Source organism: Gracilinanus agilis, chromosome 4 (genome assembly GCF_016433145.1).
Source record: "Gracilinanus agilis isolate LMUSP501 chromosome 4, AgileGrace, whole genome shotgun sequence".
In the NCBI taxonomy this organism is placed as follows: Eukaryota; Metazoa; Chordata; class Mammalia; order Didelphimorphia; family Didelphidae; genus Gracilinanus; species Gracilinanus agilis.
In genome coordinates, this window is record NC_058133.1 from 40220722 (window position 1) to 40248348 (window position 27627).

Consider the following 27627-nt stretch of genomic DNA (forward strand, 5'->3'; position numbering starts at 1 on the left):
TCAAAAATATCAAGGGAAATAATGAAAAAAAAAAGTGAAGGAAGGTGGCCTAGCAGTACCAGATATTAAACTATACTAGAAAGCAGCGGTCATTAAAATAATATGGTACTGGCTAAGAGACAGAAGGGAGGACCAATGGAATAGACTTGGGGTAAGTGACATCAGCAAGACAGTGTATGATAAATCCAAAGAGCCCAATTTTGGGGACAAAAATCCACTATTTGACAAAAACTGCTGGGAAAATTGGAAAACAGTATGGGATAGATTAGGTTTAGATCAACATCTCACACCCTACACCAAGATGAATTCAAAATGGGTGAATGACCTGAATATAAAGAAGGAAAATATAAGTAAATTAGGTGAACATAGAATAGTTTACCTGTCAGATCTATGAGAAAGGAAATGTTTTAAGACCAAACAAGAGATAGAGAATATTACAAAGTATAAAATGAATAACTTTTATTACATTCAATTTAAAAAGTTTTTGTACAAACAAAAGCAATAAAACCAAAATTAGAAAGGAAAGAACAAATTGGGGAAAAAATCTTCATAACAAAAAATTCTGACAAAGGTCTAATTACTCAAATTTATAAGGAGCTAAACCAATTGTACAAAAAAAAAAAAAAATCAAGCCATTCCCCAATTGAGAAATGCGCAAAGGACATGAATAGGCAATTTTCAGATAAAGAAATCAAAACTATCAATAAGCACATGAAAAAGTGTTCTAAATCTCTTATAATTAGAGAAATGCAAATCAAAACAACTCTGAGGTACCACCTCATACCTAGCAGATTGGCTAATACTCAAAGGAAAGTAATGAATCTTGGAGGGGATGTGGCAAAATTGGGACATTAATGTACTGCTGCTGGAGTTATGAATTGATCCAACCATTCTGGAAGCCAATTTGGAATTATGCCCAAAGGGCGATGAAAGACTGTTTGCCCTTTGAATCCAGCCATACCAACTGCTGGATTTATACTCCAAAGAGAACGTAAGGAAAAAGAAGTACAAAAATATTTATAGCCATGCTCCTTATGGTGGCAAAAAATTGGAAAATGAGGGGATGTCTTTCAAATGGGGAATGGCTGAACACATTGAGGTATCTTTTGGTGATGGAATACTATTGAGCTAAAAGGAATAATGAACTGGAGGAATTCCATGTGAACTGGAACAACCTCTAGGAATTGAAAGTGAAAGGAGCAGAACCCGGAGAACAGTATACATAGAGATAGATACACTGTGGCACAATAGAATATAATAGATTTCTTTACTAGCAGCAATGCAATGATCCAGGACAATTCTGAGAGACTTGTAAGAAAGAACCCTATCCACATCCAAAGAAAGAACTGTGGGAGTAGAAGCACAGAAGAAAAACAACTGCTTGATCACATGGTTCAAGACTCCAAATGGTCACCCTAGTGCAAATATTAATAATATGGGTATAGATCTTGATCAATGACACATATAAAACACAGTGGAATTGCTTGTTGTCTATGGAAGAGAGGTGGGAGGAGGGAAGAGAAAGAACATGATTCATGTAACCATGGAAAAACACTATAAATTAATTAAACAAACTTAAAGAAAACCTAATCTGGTTGGGAATCCACTTTGCCTGGGATAACTCTCCCTCCCTTTTCCTCCCACTGCAACTGTTTCTTCAAAGTTTCATTCTTGCACATCTCCAGAACTTCCCCTGAAGCTATCAGATCTACGGATAAGGAAAAAATAATTATGTCCAAAAATACATGGAGGACATTATGTGATATAAAATGAGTAAAGGACATTAATTTAAGTTCTGCACAAACAAAACCAATGCAACCAAGATTAGAAAGGAAACAACAACATATAGGCAAGTATCTCTGACAAAAGTCTTATTTCTCAAATCTATGGAGAACTGAGTCAACTTTATAAGAATACAAAGCATTCCCCAATTGAAAGTGGCCAAAGGATATGAACAGGTAATTCTTAGATGATGAAATTAGAACTATTCATTTGAACTGTATAAAATTGACTTTCCCAAAATCTAGGGTTAATGTTTTACTGTTTGGATTTCTTTTCCTTCACTATTACAAACACTAGAAAAAGTCATCGCCTTCCCACAGGTCTTCCTTGTTGTAGAAATAGATTTTGAATAAAATTTCCCCTAGTTAGTTCCTCTGTTTTTGGAAGGCTAAAATGATCATTAAGGCAAGACAAGAAGCTATTTATATTTATAATCAAAATACTTTAATACCTCAAAGGATCTAATCAATTAATGTAACAAGTATATGATTTTTACATATGATACTCTATTTGAATGTGCATTGTGAATCTGCTATTTTGTAAAACCCATTTACACTCACAGAAAATGAATCTCATTTTTGGGTAAAAAAAAACCCTTCACTAGTTCCAAGCTATATATATATATTTTTGATTTTTAAAACATTTTTTTAATTAGAGCAATTGATTTTTTCTCATCTTGTACTGGAAGTACATATATAATCATTATTTATCCTTTTTTTTTTATTTTACAGTGATATAAGCTTAAAGCAAATATATATTTGCTATAATGATGCACACCTGAAGAGCCTTAGACTTTGGGAACCTGCCATATATTGTTAAATGCTATGGGACTGTGATAAATGCCTCTCTGATTCCAAGAGAAATGCTAACAAGAGCCACATGGTCATGGAGACTTGACTGAGAATCTGCATGGATTGCAGAAGTTCTATGCCAATACTGAAGGGCTTGAAAACTGGGGTTTGAGTTCTGGAGTCCCAGTCTTTTCTAACACTTTAGAGGACGAGGGTCCCCTTTACCTTAGATCCCTAGTACTAAGCACCTAAGATTGGTTATTTATTGGCTCATTCCCTAAGAAGTTGAAGGCAAATCAGCCCAGAGAGAGAGACGTTCCCTTATTTCTCTATGTACAGAGAGAGAATGGCAATTTTCTATAGTCCTGGCCCTGAATGGATAATTGCAAACTGCTTAAATCACTTTAATTGGACCTTGATCCAAGGATCTGTTATTCTTTTTATTTTTTAATTATTTCTTTTGCCAATTGATTTCATACAACCCCCGTGACTCAGCCATGCATCCTTAGCTGACCTGAGGTACCCTTTTCAGGGGAGAAATGTGTTGTTTAGAATTTTCCTTAGGGGGATATGTGTTAAGTTTTTTAAAATTCGATAATGTAAAAATATATGTATATTTAACTCTTAGGAGTAATTTCAGGGGGAAATGTATAATTCTTAGAAGGAAATTTATGTTTTATAATCTATAATGTAAAGTTTAAATTCTTTTGAGAATAATTTCAGGATAAGGATCTTGCCAGCTCCCCAGAATCCAGACAATGAACCTGTTTGGTGGAGGCACCAAAAAGATGCCTAAAGACCCTTCACTGGACCATGAAGATCAAAACTGAACTTTGGGTGCAGTTGATTTGAACTATGGGGAGTTGAGAATGCATTTGTTTTTGAATGTACACTATTATGCCAATAGTGGACTGCCCCCAAATTGGTTTTTTGTCATTGCGGCTAGTTTTATCCATTTGTTCTATCCATTTCTTTTATCCCCCAAATTCCTGAAATTTAGAAGTTGGCTATGTTTACAGATCCAGCGAAGAAAAAGGGCCAACCCTTTTTTTTTGCCAGATCTCAGGGGGAAATGTGTATTTGGAATTCAGGGAGGTGCCATTTAAAAGTATCTTACAAACTTCCTGTGGACATATGGGGAATTTTGAGACTACATCCCCCACGATCCAATGGGTTTCCGGTTTTGAGACGTGGGGACGTATCCAAGGTATAGGGCAGCTTAAATTCGGAGGTTGGGTTTGAGACGATCTCTTGGCTACATATCGAGGATGGGCGGCACTGGCAGTATCTTTGAAGAGATTTTATCAGATGTGTGGTCAAATTATATATTTTATCAACATGGCCATGGCTTTAATTAAACTACTAATTTCCCTCATTTTATCAGTCTTTATCATTTTTAATCGTTACATTAACTAATGTGGGTATTCCTTTGCACAGATACAGATCACAACATTTTCACATTTTAGATAAATAAATGTCTTCATGAATTGCTATGGTCAGAAAATTTTGTCATCTGGGAGCCAATGTTCTCATAATGAAAAAATAAGAAATTGTTTAAAAGTTTAGATATTTACTATAAGATCAATATTTTCTGTTCTATGATGGCAAAACACCCTCTATAACTAAAAACTAACTTCTGAATGGTAGAATAATTCTGAAATGAATAATAACTCCAACATCAAAATTCTCAGCAATTCACATCTATTTTATATATTTTATTAATTTTAAGCCATTATAAACTTGATGTGAAATTGAAAAATACTACCTACAGAAATCATTATTAGTGTGCTTTTTTTAATATGCCAGCTCTTAACTTAAAGCACTTGAAAAACCTAATAACAAGTTCTATAACAAATGACAACATTCATCCAAAATCATATTGACATTTTAACAGACAATAGTAAAAAGCATCCCCAACTACTTTTTCATATGATACTCACAACATTGGAAGTAAATAGTATACATATTATTAATCTTTCTAGGCTAAGACAAAGACTATGGGCTTCAGTGAGTTTTCAACCATTTCGGAGTTAATTAGTAGTTGGAATTGAAATGCAGGTCCTGTGTTGTGAAATAAATTACATCCCAGCTGCTTCATATTGCAATAACCAACCCTGGGTGGCTAAAAGAGGAAGCCATGTCACAGAAGCCTAGAGGGAATGATTTGTAGTGGCTGTGGCATATATTAGATTTGTTCTACCTGACTCCAGAGAACAAAACTATGAGTTATTTGTCAAAAGTTTTAAGAGAGGAGAGGGGAGTAGTTTAGACTTAATGCAAGGAAAAGCTCCTAAATGTTTAGTGAATTTTCCAAAAGTGTAATGGGCTGCCTCAAAGATGTGGTGGATTCCCCATCTATTCTGTTCCGTAAGCAAAGGCAATCTGATCATTTTTAAGAAGTATCATAGTAAGTTACTTTTATTCAAGAAGCGTTAAGTAGATGTCTTCTGAAGTTCCTTCTACTACAGAATTCCATGGTATTCGAATTTGGTAGTTAAGAGCACAAGAGACTGAAGATTATTATTTTTTAACAGTACTAATAGCTTTCTTTATTATGGATCCACAAGCAAAAATGTGTCCAAGGTATACAAAGCATCTCCAAACTTTACAAGACATAACATACTTGACTATGATCATCAAATATTTCCCCAATATATAGGAGACATTATTACAGTGAAGTAAAGAAGAAAACCAGAAGATAGGGGTAGATCTTTATCACTTAGAGGTTAAGGAATCAAGACATGTAGGACAACCTTAAAAATTACTAGTTAAAGAAAGAGGAAACCCATGACATCTGGTAGGATAAGTTGTTTCCAGATAAGGTGCTGATATGTACTGTGAGATCACCTGCAGACAGCTCTTTGAAGAAATAGAATTTTCTCAATGAAAATGACAGTACTCATTTGATATCATTGGCTCTTTGGCAGTAAAATTTTTCTTACAAAAAAATAAAATTGGCTTTTAATATTTTAAAAAAATACTAGTTAATTTAATTATATACTTAAAGAAAAGCAAGTCATCCATAAGTTCCCATCCAAATTTAAAGAAAATATTCATATAACAAGGTAGGATTCCCTCTATACTAGTTTTCTGCTAAATAAAACCATAATATGATGAGACCAATCCATGATTTCATCAATGTGTAGGCACTTCTACCAAAAGACTACAAGCCATGTATATCCAACTCCATGTAATCCCTATTAATCTACATGGGGCTTGGGGATGTTATTTTGAAAAGCAAGAGTTTCAACTAAGTAGACAACTATAACATACATTTGTTAAAATCTTGAGTTTCTTCTGATAAAAGCTATAAGAATCCATTTTGTTCATTCAACAAAGTTGTTTGACACAGGCATAGACAATGCCCACTTAAAAACACCACAACAATAAAACTTCTGGATATTGTACTTTTTTATACCATTCAATCAACTTTGTGAATGAGATGAATACTATTGTAGAAAATAATTCATACATGCTTGTCTCTTTTTTTCTCATAGTTTCATTAAGGATACATGTATAGCTCATTCTAATAAATATTGATATGAGAAAGTTGGCATGTAGGCTGACAACTGATGTTCTCAATTTCCTTCTGTTTTTGGCTAATTTTTATAATCAGATATTATTTTACCCCCTTTAGGTATTTCAAGAATCAGTCCTTTAACTCTGACCAATGAAATTATCATTCATGATTCCATGAGAATGATTCACATAAAGAATGCTAGTTATCACCTGACAAAAGCAACTGAAGCAAGGTGCAGAATGAGACATACATTTTTGGACATAGCCAATATGGGATTTTATTTCGCCTGACTGCATTATGTTACAAGAGCTCTGTTTTTCTTTATTTGTCTTTAAAATACTCTTAACCTTTTTTCTTAGAATTAATACTAAGTATCAGTTCCAAGGCAGAAGAATGATAAAGGAGTTATCACACATTTAGGAATGTTTAAAGTGAAGATCCAGAATCTCCCTACTCTAGGTCTAGCTTTCTCTCCACTGAGCAACCTAGCTGCCCACTTTTATTTATTTATTTTTCCTGGTGGGAGAGGGAAATAGGAGGAAAGAAGGTTAGGGATAGGGTTCCTCTTCCCCCATCAAAATGCAAAAAGGCCAGATGGAATCACAGATATACAAGATAGTCCCTAAAGTTGTATGTTTAAATTATGCTTAAAAAGAAAAACAAACTATACATTTGATTTATAATTTCATGTATAATCCTTTCCTTATATTGAAATGCTAATTTTATATGTTGTTCATTAGGTTCAGAGTAAACAACAAAGATAATAAAAAAGGATGAATCCTATAATGCTTTCAAAATTTATTTTTCCATCATCCTAGATTTCTTTTGCATATACTTGGTACAGTTCAGCTGCTCTTCCTGTGTTATTTTAAAAAGCACAAAAATATGCTTTACATTTTGAGAATTAAGGAAAGAATTACTTTAAGAATGGCACACTGCTTTTAAATGCATTATATGCATGATTTATATATATCAAATATATACACAGAATATACAAAGTATTTTTCTACAAAACATTTTAAACATTTTTAAACATTTACTTAACAATGATAGTTAGTATACCCTGAAAAAGATAATCCTTTTACTCAGAGGTCAATTTAATTAATTTTTTCCTTTAATCATATCACCTTAAATCAACAACTCAATTACAAATAAGAGTTCATGTATTTTACATATCTTTGGAAATTCAAAATAAAAGACTCCATAAGCTTAAGCAGTCATAAGATTCCAAATGAATAATTCTTAAAACTTAATTTTAGCCTCTAAGTGATAATCATCCAATCTGATGACGAAAAAATAAAAAGTCGAGTCTTGAATGGAATTTGCATTAATTACCTCCAAAGAAAAGTAGTTATGCCAAAAATAGCTTCATATGGCTACCTAAGCATCAACTTTGATAACAAACAATAAACCTAAACAGTAAAGGCTTACTGTGTCCTGCTCTCAAGAATTTAAAATTATTTTGGGGGCTAAAGGAACTGGAAGAGAACTACATCATGTACACAAATACCAAGTGTATATACACAAAGAATTTCAAGAAGAAAATGCTATTAACTAGGGACAATGAGGAATAATGATAGGCCTCTTATAGAAAATGGTACTTGAGTTACGCTTTGAAAGAAGCCTAGGATTCTACATTGTGGTGATAAGAAGTCAATTTTAAACAAGGGTTGAACTACTTATGCCAGGTGAGAAATAGCATTCCCATGGGTGGGAGAGAGGGAATAGAATTTCATGTACAGGGAACAGATAGCAGGCCAAGTGTAACTCAAATGGTAAATGCATGGCAACAGAGGAGTAATACAAGATAATACTGTTATCATTACTACTTGAGAAGTCAAGGATATCTCCAAGGTTTCCAACTTGTGATAGCTGTTTCATAGTGGTACTTTCAGAAAGCTTGCTTTTTATGCCAAAGTTATAAGTAGTCATAATATAGATATGCCAGAAAGTATTTTCCCATCAGAAACTGAAAACTGTTTACTATGAGGTAAAATGGAAAGACTCTTGAACACCTGATTATTACCATAGTTCCTGTTCTGAAACTAACTAGTTTTGTGATCTTGAACAAATCCCTCTTTCTAGGCTTTTATTTCTTTATCTGGAGGCTAGATCAGATTTTAAAGGTCTCTTCTAGCTCTAAAATTCAATGACCTGTGCTTTATACTACAAACTTTAAAAATGCAATCTCTTGGACAATGGAAAGAATATAAGAACCCATGCCATTTCCTGGATTGTCTCCTGATCCTGCCCTCATGCTCCCAATGGACTCTATAGACTCTACTCCTAGGTCTTCTGGCTCTGATAGATGAGCTTTTGCCCTACTTTGTTTGGAGCCAGACCTCCACAGCACTTCCTCTCTCACCATCTCCTTTTCCCAGGCACTTGTCCCAATCTTTCCCTTCCCCTTGCCCATGTGCTTGTTTTATCCATTAGAATTCAGCGCTGGGCAAACTTTTTAAAGGGGGGACCAAAGGAAAGGAAATGCTCATCTGTCAGTCTTTCATTGTATTGTATCCTACTCATTGTATTCATCATATTAGAAATAATGTCACACAGCTGGATAGAACATTTCAGGGGATCTAAGTTTGCCCTTCACTGCATTAGACCCTAAGTTCCTTGAAGAAAGGGATCAACTTGCTTTTTTATATTGCCTGTGCTTATCATACCATATAAATGAGTGCATAATTCTTTAGCCATCTACCAATAGTAATACAAAGTAGGGTATAATAGGAATAAGGAAAGAGCCAGACAAAATACTTTAGGAAAGTATCAGCTTCTATACACTTAACTTACATCCTTCCCAAACCCTCTGAATATCTATTATGTTATGTAAGTATTTCTATATAACTAGAGTTGATTGTGATTGATTGTTTTAAAATCCCAACTCAGCTCCTCAGCACATGTAGTACATTGGGCTAGTAATAACAAAATGTATGAGTGTCATAATCAGAATATAAGCTACCAGAGGACAGGAAATTGCTTTTCTGACTTTTTCTTTGTATTCTAGCACCATAAGATGGATAGCAGGCACTCAAATAAATGTTTACTGATTGACAGAAAGGACTATCTTAGATTACCTGAAATTCCCTTCCAAATGTAAATCAATTCAACAAGCATTAAGAACCTATCATCTGCTACATGCAGAGGCTAGAAAGACAAAAATGAAATAGACATCACAAAAGGCTAGATTTAGAGTGACATGACCTGGGTTCAAATTTTGTTTCTTTTACTCATTACAAAAGGGGAAGTGATTTAACCTCTCTGTGCTTCTTGTAAACTCATCTGTAAAATGATGGGTTATTAAGGCTGGAGGAATGATGACCTTTGAAGTTTTGTCCAGCTTTAAATCTAAGATTCTAATAAATAGTTTCAGCTCTCAAGGAGTTTATATTCTACTGAAAGAGATAAAAATATGTACATACATGACAACCTCTTGTCACGATTAACTACCACTAGAGTGAAACACTGATGATATCCAAACCTGATGGACTTGAGGTCAATCTTATTCTTGATGTCAATTCTGCGCAACCCCATATACAAGTATGTAGTGCTTTTGCCTCCTTCTTAATGATAGCAAATAGATATGAAGCCAAACAAGAATAATCTTTAATACATGTAACAATCCATAAACAGGTAAATGAGACTGGATTATATTTATTATTTTTCATTAGCATTTTCTCTTAGAATATAAACCAGTCATTGATTTTCTATCTAACATTCCACAGTGTTACAATGATGATGCACAAAATTCCTACTGAAATGTACAGTACCAGGCTATCTACTATTCTATGAAATGCTGGATTTATTCTATTGTTAGTCTTCCAGTGTAATGTCTAAATTCCAGTAAGGGTATGCTGTTATAGTAAGTTATGTGCTAAGTATAAATTTATGCCACTCTATATAAGAGACAGATAAAAAGTATATATTAGCCCAAATAAAAGGTAAACTATACCTCCTGCTACATCCATATTTTTAGATGCAGATTTACAAGGTACAAGATAGTCTTGATACAGCAGATAAAAAACTGGTTCTAAAGTTTGTATAGGGTTTCAACAAAATAATAGTTCCCTTTCAAAAATAGCATACAATGTAATAGTAAAATGATTTTTCTCCTGATTAACAACACAACAAAATAGGTAATTCTTATTACATCAAAGAGTAAAACAATTTACCAATAATGTTTTAATCACCCAGCTTCCTCTATAGATGGTTCCACTCTGATACTTCCTGCCTTACCTTCCCTATCCCAGCACCTGTATGTGTTATCTTCCCCAACTAGGTCCTTCAGAATAGGCAGTGATTTCAGTGATATTAACTTAGCATAGAGCCTTGCCTTGCACATAGTAGGCACTTAAATGCTTACTGATGTGGATGTCCTCTCTCAAGATAGATTTCAGCCTGTTCATGCCTGCTCTTGTCTTTCTGTAAGTTTACCCAACATAATGGGGACCTTTCTTGATTTCTTCTGATACCAGAAGGATATCAATGAAGCATATGAAGCATTAATTATTCCTGGTTTTCACAATGCATATACTGACTAGTATACTCATTTTTATCTCTTTTGCTATTCATATCTTTTACTCCCCTCTGTTCAGCTCTGTAATTGGTCACAGCCTGTCCATAGCCACATGCTCCTCCTATTTCCACTGGCCATTGAGTGATACCTGTTTTAGCTCTTCAGACCCTAGTACTCCATGAATTGTAGTCACAACAAAGTCTATTACTTAGTAAAGGTTCTACTTATGTTGCCAAGCAGAGAGAACCAAAGCCTGACACCATAAAATTTTTTGCATACCAGAAAGACAGTGGAAGATTATTAATGATCAGTAAGTCAGAGAGGATATAATCAACTTAAAGAAAGCTTAGGAGACCCAACTAAGTAAAGTCATCATGTTCAGGCATTTAAGGATGAATATTAAAGGCCAAAAAAAACCAGCGATAGAGATCTGCAAAGATTTTTATAACACTCCTTTCATCATCAAGGAAAAGAAAACTCCTATACTTGGACTCACAGAACCAAGTGAATGTTTGACAAGCTGAAGGGTTATGCAAATTGGACAACAGTGTGGAAGAAAAAACAGCCTGCTTTACAACATTACAATAGGTTTTCACCAAAACTCAATTAATTATAAAGTAAAAGAAACACAAGTTAAACATATGGTATCTCAATAGTGATGAGAGAAATTAGCTTAATAAAAGAAATATAAACCTCAAACATGTTGGGTAGATCCTTTATAGAAGTCGCAGAATAAAATCTGATGAGATGAAATTTAATGAGATCAGATCTGTATGGGCTTATGGAAGTAAAGGTGAAAGGATAAATATCAAACAAATGGAAGTTACTGAAAGAAGATTCAATCATAAAATTTAGTTAAAAATTTATCAAACAATTTAAAAAGAAAAAGACTGAGTAAAGTTAGTAAATCTGTAATATAATATTATTATTATAATAACTGATATTATTTTTATAAGAATAAAACTCATTCCCAAGTGGATCTATGAAAAAATATATACATAGACATGTAAATATATAAGCAGATGATTTATTAAAAAAATCAGCACAAATTTAGTCAACTGAAAAGTGTTCATCTTTTCTAGACATCAGATATGCAAATAAAATACTGAGACAACACACCCCTTCCCCCACCACCAAAAATAAGAAGGGTGACAAAACTTAGTATTGGCAGTTTCAGAGAAACAGGTATATTGCTATACAGTTGGCAGAAGAATAAATGCAATTTAATTCAAACACATCAAATTATCACAAATGACTGCTCTAGGCACTAGGGATAGATTTTTTTAAAAATCATATTCCCTAGCCTAAAAAAGTTTTAAATTGGAAAAAATCATTTTGATGAGTAATATAGCAAGAGTGATAAGCCTAATCATACCCTTTGACCCAAGTAACCTATTATTAAGAACATAAAAATCCAAATCACAAACAGTTGGAAGGGACTTAAAATATATCCATTTATACATTTTGTTTTGTTTTTATAAAACTGAAGAGGATCAAGTAGATCAACATATACCTGAATAAAAATCTCTTCTGTAACAATCATAATTAAAAAGTCTCTATTTGAAAACCCTAAGTGACAGTTAAACATCCCTAAGTATCATCTCATTTTACTTCTAGACAACAGGTGGGATATTTTTTACTTAAATTTAGTCAAGTGTTCTCCCTCCCTCCCCCAACAATTAGAGAAAAGTTGTATTGCACTATCAATGTAATAGAATAGTACTTTGCCATTAAAAATGATTTTGTTGTTGTTCAGTCATTTCAGATGTATCCAACTCTTCCTGGTCCCATTTGGGATTTTCTTGGGAAAGATAATGAATTGGTTTGCCATTTTCTTTTCCAGCTCATTTCACAGATGAGGAAACTAAAATAAAAGGGGTCAAATGATTTGTTCAGGGTCGAACAGCTAGGAAATATCAGAAAGTAGATTTGAATTCATGTCTTCCTGACTCTAACTCCAAAGCTATATCCACTGCACCACTTAGCCTTCCTATTAAAAATGGTAAATGAATAAAAATGAGAAGACAAGTATTAAAAACAGAAGAGCGGCTCTACACTATGAATTTTTTAAAACTTCAATGGATGAAGGTGAGTGGACAAGTTGTTACCATTACTAGTTTATAATGATGATTCCTGAGTAGGGAGATGACATGGTTAGACCTGTCATTAGGAATATCAAGCTGGCAGCTGTGTAGAACGAGTTTGAGGAAGGAGAAACTAGAATGGAAGCTGAGACACCAAGTGGGAGTCTGTTGCTAGGAGAGGAATGATGAAGTACTGAACTAAGGTAATGGCTGGGAGATTGAAGAGAAAAAGGCTGAATTCAAGAAATGTTGAAGTAAAATCAACCAAAACCTGGTAACTGATTAGCAACAGGTGGAGTCATGTGAACCTTATTTATAAATCTATTATTCTACTTAACAATGATACACACTCATTTATCTATCTCTTTCTTCATGACATGCAAGCATCATCACTGCCATTTTATAGACGAAGAATAGAGGCTGAGGTCAAATGACTAGTCTAAATTGGGAATCAAACCAAAATCTCCTTACTGATGATTGTGCATAGTATTACATCATGAAGTCCCTTGAATATCAAGCAAAAGCAATCTATCTTTATGTAATGGATAGACACTGAATCAGAAGAATTTGCACTAAGATTAATCTTATAATGATGTGAAGACAGACTGGAGGGTAGGCAGCAGAAAAAGAAGCAACTGTTAGAAAGATTTAGAAGAGTCACATGGATGATTATGAAGTTCCAAAGCAGGGAGGTGTGAGAACAGAAAAGATGTATGTGAGATAATACAAAGGTGGAAACAACAGAACATTGTGGTAACCAATTGTTTAAGATATGGCAAGGGAATAATCTAACCTGAAGATTTCATATAAAGCACCACTCATCATTTTTGGTTTTCATGGCTTTTTTTTAGTTCAAATCCCACTGTTTGCAGGAGGCTTTTCCTTGAGCTCCTCCTCTAGCTTCTAGAACTCTTCCTCTTCCTCCTCTCCCCCACATGCTAGGCACTGTGCTAAGTGTTACAGAGGCAAAGAAAGTTTTGTAAAAGATAGTCCCTATTCTCAAAGAGCTCAGTCTATTAGGGGAGACATGAAAAACACTTAGAGAAACAAGCAATATAGAGGATAAATTATAAACAACAGAGGTAAGTTATTAAAACAAAGAGGGATCATCAAAGGCTTCCTATACAAAATAGGATTTTAGTTGGTACTCAAGGAGACCAGTATCAGAGTACGTTGGTGAGGGTGGGAAGGTAGTTAGAAAGGTCTGTATGGGGGGAAGGGTCAGGTCATGAAGGGCACTGATTTCATACTGGATCTTGGAGGTGATCAAGAACAACTGAAGTTTACTGAGTAGGAAAAGAATTTCAGTATTTTAAGGATCTTTCCTTTTCATTAATAAACACTCTCCATAAATTCACATAGCAATTTATGAAGGTCAACTCCTACCCTAACTATAAAGTTAGGTACTTTCAGAGGTATATTATTTATAACTTATTTCATATTACACTGGTGAGAATTTAATTTTCTAACTACTGATTCCATGTTAAACACTACACAATACTTTTTCACTAGGATAGTGTGACTCCAGTAACTTAGGAGTTGATAAATCAGGAAATTATGCTTTGCCATACAAAAGAAAAATGTAACTCATTCCAAATATTAAAGTTGTATCTTCGATACTTCAAGGGTCATGTGATCCAAAGCAAACAGTTATTAAATACCCACTATGTGCCACTCACCAAGGCTATAATTTAAAATTTTTAAATCACATGATTTCTGTTCCCAAGGAATTTACAAGTTACTAGGGGGAAAAAAACAAGGGTAAAACAGGTTATTAATACATGACATACTGCAAACATGCCTGTGTGACTTTGGGCAAGTCAATTAATCCCCAATGCTTAGCACTTATCACTCTTCTGCTTTGGAACAGGAAGGAAAGAAGGAAGGAAGGAAGGAAGGAAGGAAGGAAGGAAGGAAGGAAGGAAGGAAGGAAGGGAGAAAGGGACAGAAAGAAAATATGCAAAGCCTACTAACAAAAAATTATTTTTTTTTCTAGACTTTTCCAGTGCAGAACTGTTTGAAACTGATGTTTTAGCTAATTCTTCAATAAACCCAGACTAGATGGCCACAGTCCCAACAACATTCTGCCATATTTAAATGTTTTGTAGGTTAATTCATGAGTCCTAATTCTTAATCTTAGTTAAAATGAAGGGCCCAGAATGCCAGAATGTGAACCTGAACAATTAAAAAAAAAATTTTAACAGGAATGACATATTCCAGATTGGAGTTGACAAATAGCCAGTTGAGGCCCAAATAAATTAAATGTAATTAGTAAATATTTAACAAAAAAAAAAATTCAACAATGTGACAGAGATAATGCTAATTTAATATATGTAGTCCCACGGGGATACTAATGTATAGTTTAGTTGTCCCTTCTAGTTGAGTTTCACATCACTGTTCTAGATTATACAATGGAATGATTTAACTAGTGGCCATCTAAGAGAATGAAATAGAAATACCAGTTAGGAATCTATTGTAAGAATCAAAGAAAGATTTTAAGATATCATAAACAATGAAAGGTCCTTTTAAAATATATTCAAAAGCATTGAAAAAAAAGGTAGCATTGCTTGCAATATAGAAAGATCAGAAGCTGTGTGTTCTATTTAAAACAAAAAATAAGTCAAGAGGGGGCAGCTAGATGGCTCAGTGGATTGAGAGCCAGGCCTAGAGATGGGAAGTCCTAGGTTCAAATCTGGCCTCAGACACTTCCTAGCTGTGTGACCCTGGGGAAGTCACTTAACCCCCATTGCCTAGCCCTATAACAAATAAAATTAATATAGAAGGATATATATAAAAAAAGATATTAGGGTTTAAAAAAAATCTTAAAAAAAAAAAAAAAGTCAAGAATGCCCCACTTCTCTATTATTTAGCATAGTTCTAAAAATGTTAGCTGTAGCCCTAAGATAAGAATAAAATCAAAGGTATAAACATTAGTAGAGAAAAAAAAAATTCCTAATTCCATGAGAAGTAGACTTAGAATAATATAATGCTGAACAAAAAAATCCCAGATAATTGGTGAAAAGCTAACTAAGATAATAGCAAGGTTGCAAGATTGAAAATGAATCTACAGGGAGCAGCTGGGTAGCTCAGTGGATTGAGAGCCAGGCCTGGAAACGGGAGGTCCTAGGTTCAAATCTGGCCTCAGACACTTCCCAGCTGTGTGACCCTGGGCAAGTCACTTGACCCCCATTGCCTACCCTTACCACTCTTCTACCTTAGAGCCAATACTCAATATTGACTCCAAGACGGAAGGTAAGGGTTTAAAAAAAAAAAAAAAGACGAATCTACATACACACACAAAAAAATTGGTATTTCCATAACGGTGCAAAAAAATGAGGAAAAAACCATAACAATCTATTCAAAATATTACAAGATCTATGTGTTAAGCAAGACACAGACAAGATAAATATAAATCCAATTATGAAATACTCCCAATAGAAAGATACTTAAGTAATACTTAACAATATACACACATCTTATATATGTAAACCCACTATTCATCTGCTACATTATTATGATAAATGACAATACTACCTAAATTAATCTATGAAATTAGGGACTACATCAAATTACTTAACCAAGGAATATTTTAAAAAGAATGACAAGATCAAATCAGTCTGCAAGAAAAAAATATCTAGAATATCAAAAGAAATAATGAGATATGGTATGAATTAAGGTTGGAAAGTATTACCAGACCTCAAACTAGAGTATAAAGCAGTAGGCATGAAAACTATTTGGTAGTGAGTTAAAAAAAAAAAAAAAGCAAACTAATGGAACAAATTAGGAAAAACAAGACGCAATAGTCCAGTGCTTGATAAACTCAAGAACATAAATTAGTGAGGAAAGACTCCCTTGTCTGACAAAATCTGCTAGAAAAAATGTTGAGAATTCTGGCAGAAATTAAGAGTTAAACCAACATCTTATCCCAATAAACAACAGGTTCAAATTGGATAAGCCAAATAACATCATTTAAAAAATGAAAATACAATAAGATCAGGGATCTTTTACAACATAGGTATGGGGGAAATTCTTAAAAGGGAAAGAAAGATTATAAAAGCTAAAATGGGAATTTTTAAACAAAAATTTTAAAGCTTTTGTAGAAATAAAATCAACAAAGATGGAATTAGAGAAGAAATGGTAGAATGGAGAAAAATATTTGCAGTATAACTTCACAAAAAATATACTAGGAGTTAACACAAGTATGCAGTAACAAGCCATTCTGGCGCTTAAATGGTCAAAGCATATGAATGACTTAAAATAAACTGTTAACTATGAATCAAAAAAATATTTAAGAAATGCAAATTAAACATCTCAAACCTCAGTCAGCTTTCACCCCATTCCATGCAAAGTGGAAAAGTTAAAAAATAAGTAAGAATAGTCAGTATGAGAAGGACTGTGGGAAGACAGGTACAGTGATGTACTGTTGCTGAATATGCAAAGCAGTCCAACTGCTGGGTTTCAATTTGGAATTATGGGGAAAAAAACTACCCACTGACCTTACAATCCTGCTACTAGATATATACTTCATGGAATTAACTTATAGAAACAAAGGTTCAATATACCAGTATATTCATAGCATGATGCTTTGTGGATTAAAGAACATATTCATTGATGAAGAATGGCTGAAAAAGTTGTGATATATAAATGCAACAGAATATTGCTGTTGAGTTGGAAAAGGAAATAAAATATTGAACAATTAATAAAAATATGAGGAATACCAAAAAAAGGAAGATCTATAGGAATTGTATGCTGAGTAAAACAAGAAGCCAGGAGAGCATAAGCAATTCTTAAAACACTGTAATTTAAAAGACAACTAAGGAAGTTGAACTCTTAATGGAATTATCAATGAATGAACATTCTGGAGAAAAGATAATGAAACATGACTCTTTCATGATAGAGAGGTAGAGGGTTACCAGGATAGACTATATAATATGATAAATATAATAATATATACACAGGACAAGTTTTTATATTGGATGTTTTTGGTTAATTCTTTTTCATCATGAGAGGATTTAGACTGGTATGTGTGCATACAAAATCTAATATTGAAGACATCAAAAAACATCTGAATAAAACAAAATAACTAATTTAAAAGAATCAAGAGGTAATGAGGACCTAAATTATGGTAGTATTAAATATAAAGGAAGGGGAAGGAGAGGAGAGAGTAGAAGCAACAAGATCTTGCAAATGACTGTATTTGTGTTTGGAGGTGGGGTTTAGGGGGACAAAATCTGAGTAATGTCTATTCTTAAGCTATAAACTGGAAAAAAAAATGGAGACTAAGGAGATTTACCATAGTACAATGCCACAGAAGACAAGGGCTTACTTAAAGGACCTGTGTCCAAATCTCTGCCTTTCCATTTGTCACATATTGTGATCTTAAGTAAATCTTAAATCTCCCCAGGTCTTCTTATTTGTAGCTAGATGGCTGTTAAGTGCTTTCCAGCTCTGAATTCATGATCCTAATTAAAGAGTATGTCAGAGGTGTCAAATTAGGTCCAGAAAAAAAGTAATAGGAGTAATCTAATCACCAATAATTAGATCATTGCAGAAATGACCTTTGAATAAAGTTTTCTTTCCACAGGTAACTGGGCCAATAGGTAACATTTCAAGAATGCAATATTTTTTTCAAATATATAAGGTGCTAAAAAGGTAGTCGATGGAGGAATCGAGAAAAGCTTTTTGAGGAAAATGCTATTTGAGCTATGTTCTCTCAAAAGAATGTCAAAATTTGAAAATAATACTTTTCATCCCATTAAGTTGTTTTAGAGAGAAATGACTTTGAAGATGCCAAATTCTGAGCTTTTAAAGACACTTTTAAAGTCATTTTCTTAAAATATACAAAAACCGGAGTCTACTACGTACTTCCTATACCAGTGATGGGCAACCTTTTGAGCTTGGTGTGTCAAAATTCGCCAAAAAAAACAAGCATAACTTGGGTGGTGTGTCACTTTGAGAAGAAAACCATAATTTCACAATATTTATAGTTTAAATAACAAAAATGTATAATTGTAACATATAATTGTATTCAATAAACCAAAAACTAATTATTTAACTTACCTACTTAGTGACAGATGTTTTGGCCTACAGACATCCAGCTCAGAGTGTCTACACTACACTACAGTGAATGTTTCATCTTTGGCATGCAGCCCCATACTTCTCTGTATGTGGCCACATGTCATTGAAAATGGCTATGCATGTCAGTACTGACACGGGTCGGTCATAGGTTTGCCATCAGAGTCCTATACAGGAGCTCAACTATTATAACAGAAAAAAAGGAAACATTTAATTCAAAGGTGTATTCAACAAATACATTCTCGGGAAGTCCTTGTTTATTATTCTCTTTAAAGATGTTAAACTATGAAGGGTTTAATATGTAATCTTATGCACATTTATTTTATGAGAACTATAAAGACATGATAATTGAAGTAACTTCAAATAATGTTTCATTAGCTTCCAACTTTAGTGAGGCGAAGATAAATTAGACCTTTTTAAATGCAAAAATAGCATTGTATGCTTATAATTTCATAGCATTTGCATGGTTTTCTTAATAGCATAACCTTTTATTATTTGAAAAAGTTTTGCTATTTTTTAAAAGAATGGACCTGACTAGTATTTACTGCTTTCTAATTTTGCCACCAGGTTTGGATTCTGTTGTGCAATGAAAATTAATTATGTTAAGTGTCATATGGTTCTTTTACACAGTAGATGAATTAAAGAATTTTTGGCAAATGTTTGAGACAACACATTTTACTGGGAAGTGAAGCAACATGAATTCTCACTCTCTCTCTCTCTCTCTCTCTCTCTGAATGGGAGTTTAGTAATTTGCCTAGGGTCATAAAATTAGGAAGTATCTGAGACCACATTTGAACCCAGTGCCTCCCAGTTTCTAGGCCTGGCTTTTAATCCACTGAGCCACCTAAACGACTCACATTATTCTCCTACAAACAAGTGCCATTTAATCTTACAGCAATAATGTAATGTACATACCACTAACCTTTAGAATGAGCCTAGCTTATATAATTTATAAATTCATTGAATAAAAATCACCATAACAAAATTAGAAAAGCAGGGAAGGCAAGTTTTCAGGGAATCATAGGCCAAGGCTTGCTGAAGCAGGCAGCCAATGCTCAGGAGCTCCTACTTGCCCTACTCCCTGGACTTATAACTTACATAACATAAAAGGGAGAAAGAGCTAGAGTGGAACTGAAACATCTAAAATGTTACAGGAAAAAAAAATATCATTTCTTTTCTATTTAACTTTTTGGAAAGTTGGGTTACAGACTCTTGGGCCATAGATTTCAGGGGGGTTAATGGGTTTGAATGAGTAGGAAATTACATTTTTGTGAAGCTTTCTTTTTGTAATCTTATGTTTTGTTTTGTTTTGTTTTTCATTCAAAGACATTACTCTCAGAACAGGTCTGTAGACTTCATAAATAAAGAACAAAACTACCATAGGAGTACAATGTAGAAAAAAGGTTATAACATATATTAAGGGGAGCAGTTGGGTAGCTCTGAGAGCCAGGCCTAGAGACAAGAGGTCCTAGGTTCAAATTTGTATTCAGGCACTTCCTAGCTGTCAAATCACTTAAACCCCATTGCCTAGTCCTTACTGCTCTTCTGCCTTGGAACCAATACATAGTTATTGATTCTAAGATGGATGGTAAATAATTAATATTAGGGGCAGCTAGATGGTTCATTTGATAAAAGAGCCACACCTAGAAACCAGAGGATCTGGATTCAAACATGACCTCAAATACTTCCTAGCTGGGTGACCCTGGGCAAGTCACTTAATTCCCACTGTCTAACTCTACCATTCTTCTGCCTTGGAATTGCTATTCAATGTTGATTCCAAGACTGAAGGTAAGAGTCTTAAAAAAAAAATTCATGGCCACTCAAATATTGATATACTTTTTTTTTCTAAAACATATTTTATAAACCATCTTAATAATGAACTTAAATAACATTACTATGAAGAAATACCAAAGACTCACTGCTGGCAAGCATTACTGTTAATCAATCTACAAACATATAGTAAATCCCTACTGCATACAGAAGACTGTTAAGTACTGGAAAGGGTATAAAGGCATGATCTTCTGACATTAAAAGCATTTACATTATGAGAAGGAACACAAACATAAGACAAAGTTGGGGGGAAAAAGAAATCTTCCTAAATAGGAACATCAGGGAAAGACTCCTGGAGCAACAGGTATTGAGTTTTAAGCTCCTAAAGAGCAGAAAGCTTTGTTTTAATCACTGCATGCACAATGCCTAAGACAGTGCACCTTGTCCTTAAAGAGACATTTTAAGCTTGAATTAAATTTAATGAAAGATAGATGGGGAAGGAAGATGTTTAAGATATAAATAAAGAACAGGCCAACCACGGGCATGGAGATGTGAGGGCACAGAAGTTGTTCAGTTTGGCTGTGGTATAAAATAACAGAGAGGAGTAAAATGAGATAGAATGGATAGAGAAGGAAGCGAGGCTGTGGAAAGCCTTGACTACTAGCAATAGTTTGCTTAACTAAAAATTGTAGGTATTATAGTCTCATTTGTTTTTTGACCTTAAACTACCATCCCCAAACCAGAAAAATAAGAAAACAATCCAAAACCTATATAGAATCATCAAATATTCTAGAAAAGCAATATCAAACTACCTACCCATACAGCTAAGCAAGCTCACAGCCAAATTCCCAAGTGCAACAAAAAAAACACAAAACAAAACAAAAAAACTGTAATTGGGGAAAAGTTTAACAAAATAAATAAAAATGCAAAACAACATTGATAAGGTAAGGTTTTCCAAGTCATTATAAATATGCATTGGATAGAAGGACACCTTTCTAAGTTAGGGACCACTGTTCTAAAGTAGACCCTATATCAAATACTACCTGCAGATCCACGAGTTTCACTGATGACTAGTCCTGTTTTGGAAGGATAAAAAAAGAGAGAAAAAAAGAGGGAGACTAGGCTTCACATAATTCTAAACTGCCAAAACTCCTTTCTTGCCATTACATTCTATTTGCCACACCAACAACTTCCAATCAAATGATCAAAACAATAAAGTGATTATTTTGTAGCAACTGCAAATTCTAGAAACATATGAAAAAAGGGGACACTTTGGAGATTTGGAAACATAAGCAAGTAAGTTACTAAGGATAGTGTTGAACAAGAAAAATATATGAGATTTTTTTTTAATACTTTATAATTTTAAAATAAAGTAAAATGATCATTATATCCCAGAAATCAACCTAATTTGCAATAAAAAAGGATACAAGAAGCCTATTTCCTGAAAAGGAAATACAGAATACTGCAGCTCTTCAAAACTAAGTAAACCCAAGATATTTCTAATAGTGTTAACAAGGGTTTTTCTATTTTGCATGAAGACTAGTCTACAAAACTACTTTTAAAGAAACATGGGAGTTTTAAATGAATATGCTGGCAAAGAGTGCTTTCTGAATTATGGCTCTTCATTTTTCACTTTGGGTGAACAACTCCAATATAGACAGAGTCTAAAGAAAAATTAGATTGTATCAGATGCATTAGATTAGTCTCTTGAGAAAAGTTCACTAAAAAGAGCAATATAGATACCAATCTAGAATTACAAACATTTCTCATGAAAATACTGTGTTGTAAACTTTTCTGTAAAGGAATCACATATATTTTAATATGCATTAATATTTGATTTGAGGCTATTTACACAGATATTTACAAATTCTGTAAAACACAGACACTAAATTGAAAAATCATTTATCAGTCCACAAATTTTGGGAAGCTTAAAGAATCATCTCTGTTCAGGAAAAAAGCAAATTACTGAATTGTCAAGGCAATTCCCTCAGCCTCAGTCTTTAATTTTGCAGGAAGCCTTGACCAAGGTAAATTGGACTGGAAATTGAATGAAGGACAGGCAAAAAGGTTTTGGAAACTAAGTGGTGCAGTGGCTAGAGTACCTGGCCTGAAGTCTGGAAGATGAGTTCAAATCCAGCTTCAACTAATTCTGGTGTGTGACATCAGATAAATCGCCTAACCCTTATTTGCCTCAGTTCATCGTCTATTAAATGGGGACATGCTGTATGTTTGCCAAGAAAATTCGATGAACAAAGTCCATGGGGTCAGAAACGACTGAATGACTGAACAATAAGGCAAAAATTTTATTAGGCACATGGATGAAAAACAAAGTTACAATGACTAAAACTGGTAACTTTGTTAGCATGCTGCTCAATATTTTATTATCTTACCTACAAAACTGAAACCAGCACACACTTTCATTTAATGATTCATTCACTTTTACTAATCCAGTATTCCTAGAAATGACTCAATGTCATTGATCTCACAAACAGGTGTCACGACTATACTTTAAAGAAACAAAAGCAATGTAGCAAAATTAATTACAAATTAATCTTACAGAGTAACATGGTTAATTATGACCTTTTTTAAGAAAGTGAAGGTTCTGACTAAAAGTCTGAACCATTAACCAATGGATTTGTTTCTTTATTCCTGCTTCTGGTCAGTTGAGTAGATTTCCTATATTAAATGCAACTAGTAATTCAAGAAATACTACCTTCACAAATTCTCTAAAGTTTTTCAATAGCCAATGCCAAGATGTTCTTATGTTTTCTAACAAAATCAATTCATGCTCAGGCTGCCTATAGTTAAATTAAAATTTAAAACTTTTTACTTTGATGGGAATTAACCACATAAAACTTGCAATGTTTCTAAATACAAAATATGTCAACTTTGAAATGAAGTAACACTTTGCAATATTTGCTATCTCATATTTCATACAAATGAACCTAAGTATGCTTGAGATGTCAAAGAGTACATCACGCTTCCTTATATAACAAAAAACATGTCTTTTAAAAAGAATTTTTTTACCTTGCCACCTACATCCCAAATGGAAACAAAATAATAACAATATGATCTTGTAATGATGGACCTGAATTCAATCCTGTCTTCAACATTTACTAGCTGACTATGGAAAAGCTGCAACTTCTATGTGCCTCGATTTCCATATCAGTTAAATGGGACTAATATCATCCCTCGTATTCTAAATCAAGGTTGCTCTGAAATCCAATCATGCACACAAAGCATTTATTAAAACTTTAAAATGTGATTATAAACATTACCTACTATTATGATGAGAAGCATCTTGGCACAATGGACCGTGGGGTTGACCTTAAGAGCCAGGAAATACTGGCTTTAATTCCTGTCTTTGATCTCTACTGGCTGTGTGACCCTGGACAAGTCAGTGAACCTCTCTAAGGCAGCTCTCTAAGATATAGAAAAGATGCTAACCTGCCTTGGTAGAGTGAATTTCTTCATTTGGGAGCTCCCTATATTATACCAATGAAACCACAGGATCAGTCCCATCTCCTTTTTTAGTATAATTTCACATTATCACACTGGTACCTAACACATAGCTCTCCTTTAGTATTTTATATCTGGAGTCCTCAGAAACCAAAATTTAAATCCAATGAATTAAAATAACTTGACAGAACAAAATTTAGCAAATTTCTGGTCATAATATAATTTGTGAGCAATTGATATAAAGATATAAGTGAACAAAGGAACACAGTAATAATTAAGACACCTTATTACTTCTTCACATACTAAATTATTAAATTTAGACAGATCACTGAATCAGGGTTCCCACATGTTAATAAAGATTAGCAAAATGAAATTATATTTATATATAAAATAACCCTTAACTTCTGACTTACAATCAATATTAGGTATCAGTTCCAAGGCACAAGAGAGGTAAAGGCTAGATAGTTGGAGTTAAGTGACTTGCCCAGGGTTGCACAGATAGGAAGTGTGGGGGGTCAAATTTGAACCCAGGTCTTCTCAACTCCAGGTCTGACTCCATCCACTGAGCCTCCTAGCTGCCCCAGTATAATTCAATATTAAAGCAAATATTCAAGATACACATTGACACAACCAAGAAAATAACAATAATACTCATCAATCCTGTGTCTTTTGGAGATATCATTTAATTTGAAAGAAAAGCATTACATTAAATGCAATGCTAACTAAAAAACAAAAAAAACCTCATAACTTACTTCAAAACAAAGTACTGATTTTCTCACTGATTTAATTTTTCCAGTTTTTTATTTATAATTTTATTTTCTTCTTACTGGCCAAAGTTGATCTTAGTAAAGTATGTCAAATTGTTATTTTTGTACATGTATATTAAAAAAAAACAACCTTTCTAATTAGTGGTATTGTCTGAATGTAAATTCATGACATTTCCTAATTATAAAATAAGAACACTTTACAGTTTTCTTATTTGCAAAAGATAGTCCTGTTATATTTTCATTCCTTTTTTCCTTCAGGACTGAATAGTATAAGTTTTTTAAAGTTTCAAAATTTTAATCCTCCATGCCTAAATTAGCTCATTTCTTCCCTATCTTCCTCATTGATTTTTCTTCATTACACTTCTACCTTCAAAATGTCATTGCATATTGCCATTTCTTGAGTATTTTATATGGAAGAATGTCTGTTAGTGTAGCAAAATATACTCAAAGTATATTAGATATACTGCTTTTTAAAAAAACTCTTACCTTTCTGTCTTAGAATGAATACTATGTATTGGTTCTAAAGCAGAGAATGGTAAGAAGTTGGCAATGGGAGTTAAGTGGGTCACAGCTATGAAGTGTTTGAGGCCAAATTTGAACCCAGGACCTCCTGTCTTTAAATCCACTCAACCATCCATCTGGCCTCTAGATAGAGCTTTTAAAGACAAGATATTTGCCATGTAAAAACATTAGAGAAAAAATAAGAAAATCCAGATAGTAAGTCAATGAGACAAAGAACACATTTGTTTAAGCTTAATAAGAATTTATCTCCACTTTTGTAGTTCTTGATTTAAAAAACATGGAATTCCTAACACCTCCAAAATAGTATTTTATATTTTCTTCCTAAGTCAGTTTTTGAATCTACATAAAAAAAAAATTTAACTGTGCACTGGTGATACATAATTTCTCCCCTTTACCTTCCTGTCCTCTATCCTCTGAATAACCCTAAGAGGCTGGAATGAATATAGTCACCTTATAACAGAAGTGCAACATACTTTCAATCTAAATGCAAATAAGTAAAAGGCAATGGAAAGATGTAGAAGTGAATCTAGCAGTTTGGTTTGTATACCATTGAAGAGAGATATCAGTGGGTCATAAGCTTGGATGGGGAAAAAAATTGCAACTTTATTTTTACTAACCTTTGTTCCTTTTACAATAATCTGTATCTTATTTTATGCATCCTATCACATTGCTCATCTTCACAATAGGAAGGGGAAGAGGATGGAAGAAGAGAATTTGGAATTCAAAAAATTTTTAAATTAATATTAAAAATAAGTAATTTTAAAAGAAGTTATCCTAAGAAGGAGTCCTATTGGTGTCACCAACTGCCAAAAAGTCTACATTCCTTTATAATTCTCTTTAATTATTTCAGATATTTAAAAATATCCAATCATACTGCATGCTTTCTCAATGTTTGGGGGAGGAAAGGCTGAAGGAAGAGAATGTTGAATTCAATTAAAAATAAATATATAAAGAAATTTTAAAGAAATCATCCTGAGAAAATTCTACTGAATCCTCTATATTTTGTTGAATGCATTTAAAAGTATTATCCTATCATATTGCTTGTGTTTTCACGGAAGGGGGGAATTTGGAACTCAACTTAAAAAATTAATATAAAAAATTATTATCATATAAAATTAATTTTTTAAAATTTAAAATATCCTGAGAAGGGGTCCCAATGGTTTCACCTGAGTACCAAAGGGTTTCCTTTCTTTTTTATAATCCTTTAGGTTTTATTTTATGCATTTAAAAATGTTCTTTCATACTGCTCATCTTCTCAATGGGTGAGAGAAAAGCTTCAGGGAGAGAGAATCTGTAATTCAAAATAAGATATGAATTATAACAAATGAATGAATTTTTAAAAAGCATTATCCTAAGAAGGGGTCCCCACAGGCCTCACCAGACAGCCAAAGGGATCCAGGACACCAAAAAAACTTAGAAATCCTGTGGATGAAGTTTGAAAGACAAAAGTCACACTTTCGTCAATTAGTTAGTTGGGAATGAGGAAGAACACAACACTGGGCTTAAGTAAGCTCTAGCAGTACAGTTGCCGGGGCGCAAATGCCAGCTGATTGACGCGGTAGGTGCTTAATCCAGGCTGGGCAGACAGATCGCCTGGGTAAGGTCTGGGCAAATGCCAGTTGACTTCTTTTTTCAATCAATAAGCATTTACCCAGCGTCTCCCAGGTGCATACAAAGAAAAGAGAGGCTGAAGCCAGTCCCTGCCCGCGAGGAGCTCCCAGTTTCCAGGGGAAGGCCACCGACAAACAAGAGATGCGGACGAAGAGTTGGGGGACCTGGGAAAGGTTTCCCGAGCCGAGCCCCTGTTTTGACTCGCCCCCTTTGCAGTGACCTGGGTTATCATTCCCGGTCAGAAAACAAGTCCTGCGAGGCCCCCTGTCTCCCTGGGGCGCGGACAAACGGGAGGAAAATGAAAGTCCGAGCGGCCTCAGCATCGGAGCTTCCGGATCGGACCTGGGGGGGAAAAGGAAAAAGAGGGTGGGGAAAGGACTGCTCCGGGAAAACAATCTTTCTCTTGCCCCTGCTGCTGCTAGTCGGGGACGTCTCCCGCTCATCCGTCCGAGCGGGCGGGGAACAGGGATCGCCCGAGCCCTGGGGGCCTGAGGTCGGCGCCAGAAACAAACGGACCCGGACCCCCCGCGGTACTGCGCGGGCGGGGGCGCCCTTTGTGCCCGGCGGCGGGCGGAGCGGAGGCCGCCCGAGGCCGGGACTGCCGGGCGGGCGGGTGCGGCCTCGCTTACCTGCAGCTCGGTGAGCAGGATCTCCCCCCGCTCCGTGTTGGACGCCATGGCGCTCGACTCGGGGCCCAGACGGCGCCGCCGCCGCTCGCGGAGGGTGG

General features: G+C 34.4%; 1 protein-coding gene across 1 annotated transcript in view; it reads right to left on the reverse strand.

Moving 5' to 3' along the window:
* Positions 1 to 27621, reverse strand: part of PKN2 (protein kinase N2) — a 191495-nt gene extending 163874 nt beyond the window's left edge. Inside the window, exon 1 of the mRNA XM_044674359.1 lies at positions 27530 to 27621. Within this exon, the coding sequence (XP_044530294.1) occupies positions 27530 to 27577 (48 nt within the window). The 5' untranslated portion in view covers positions 27578 to 27621. The remainder of the gene's footprint in view (positions 1 to 27529) is intronic.
* Between the last annotated feature and the right edge of the window lie 6 nt (positions 27622 to 27627).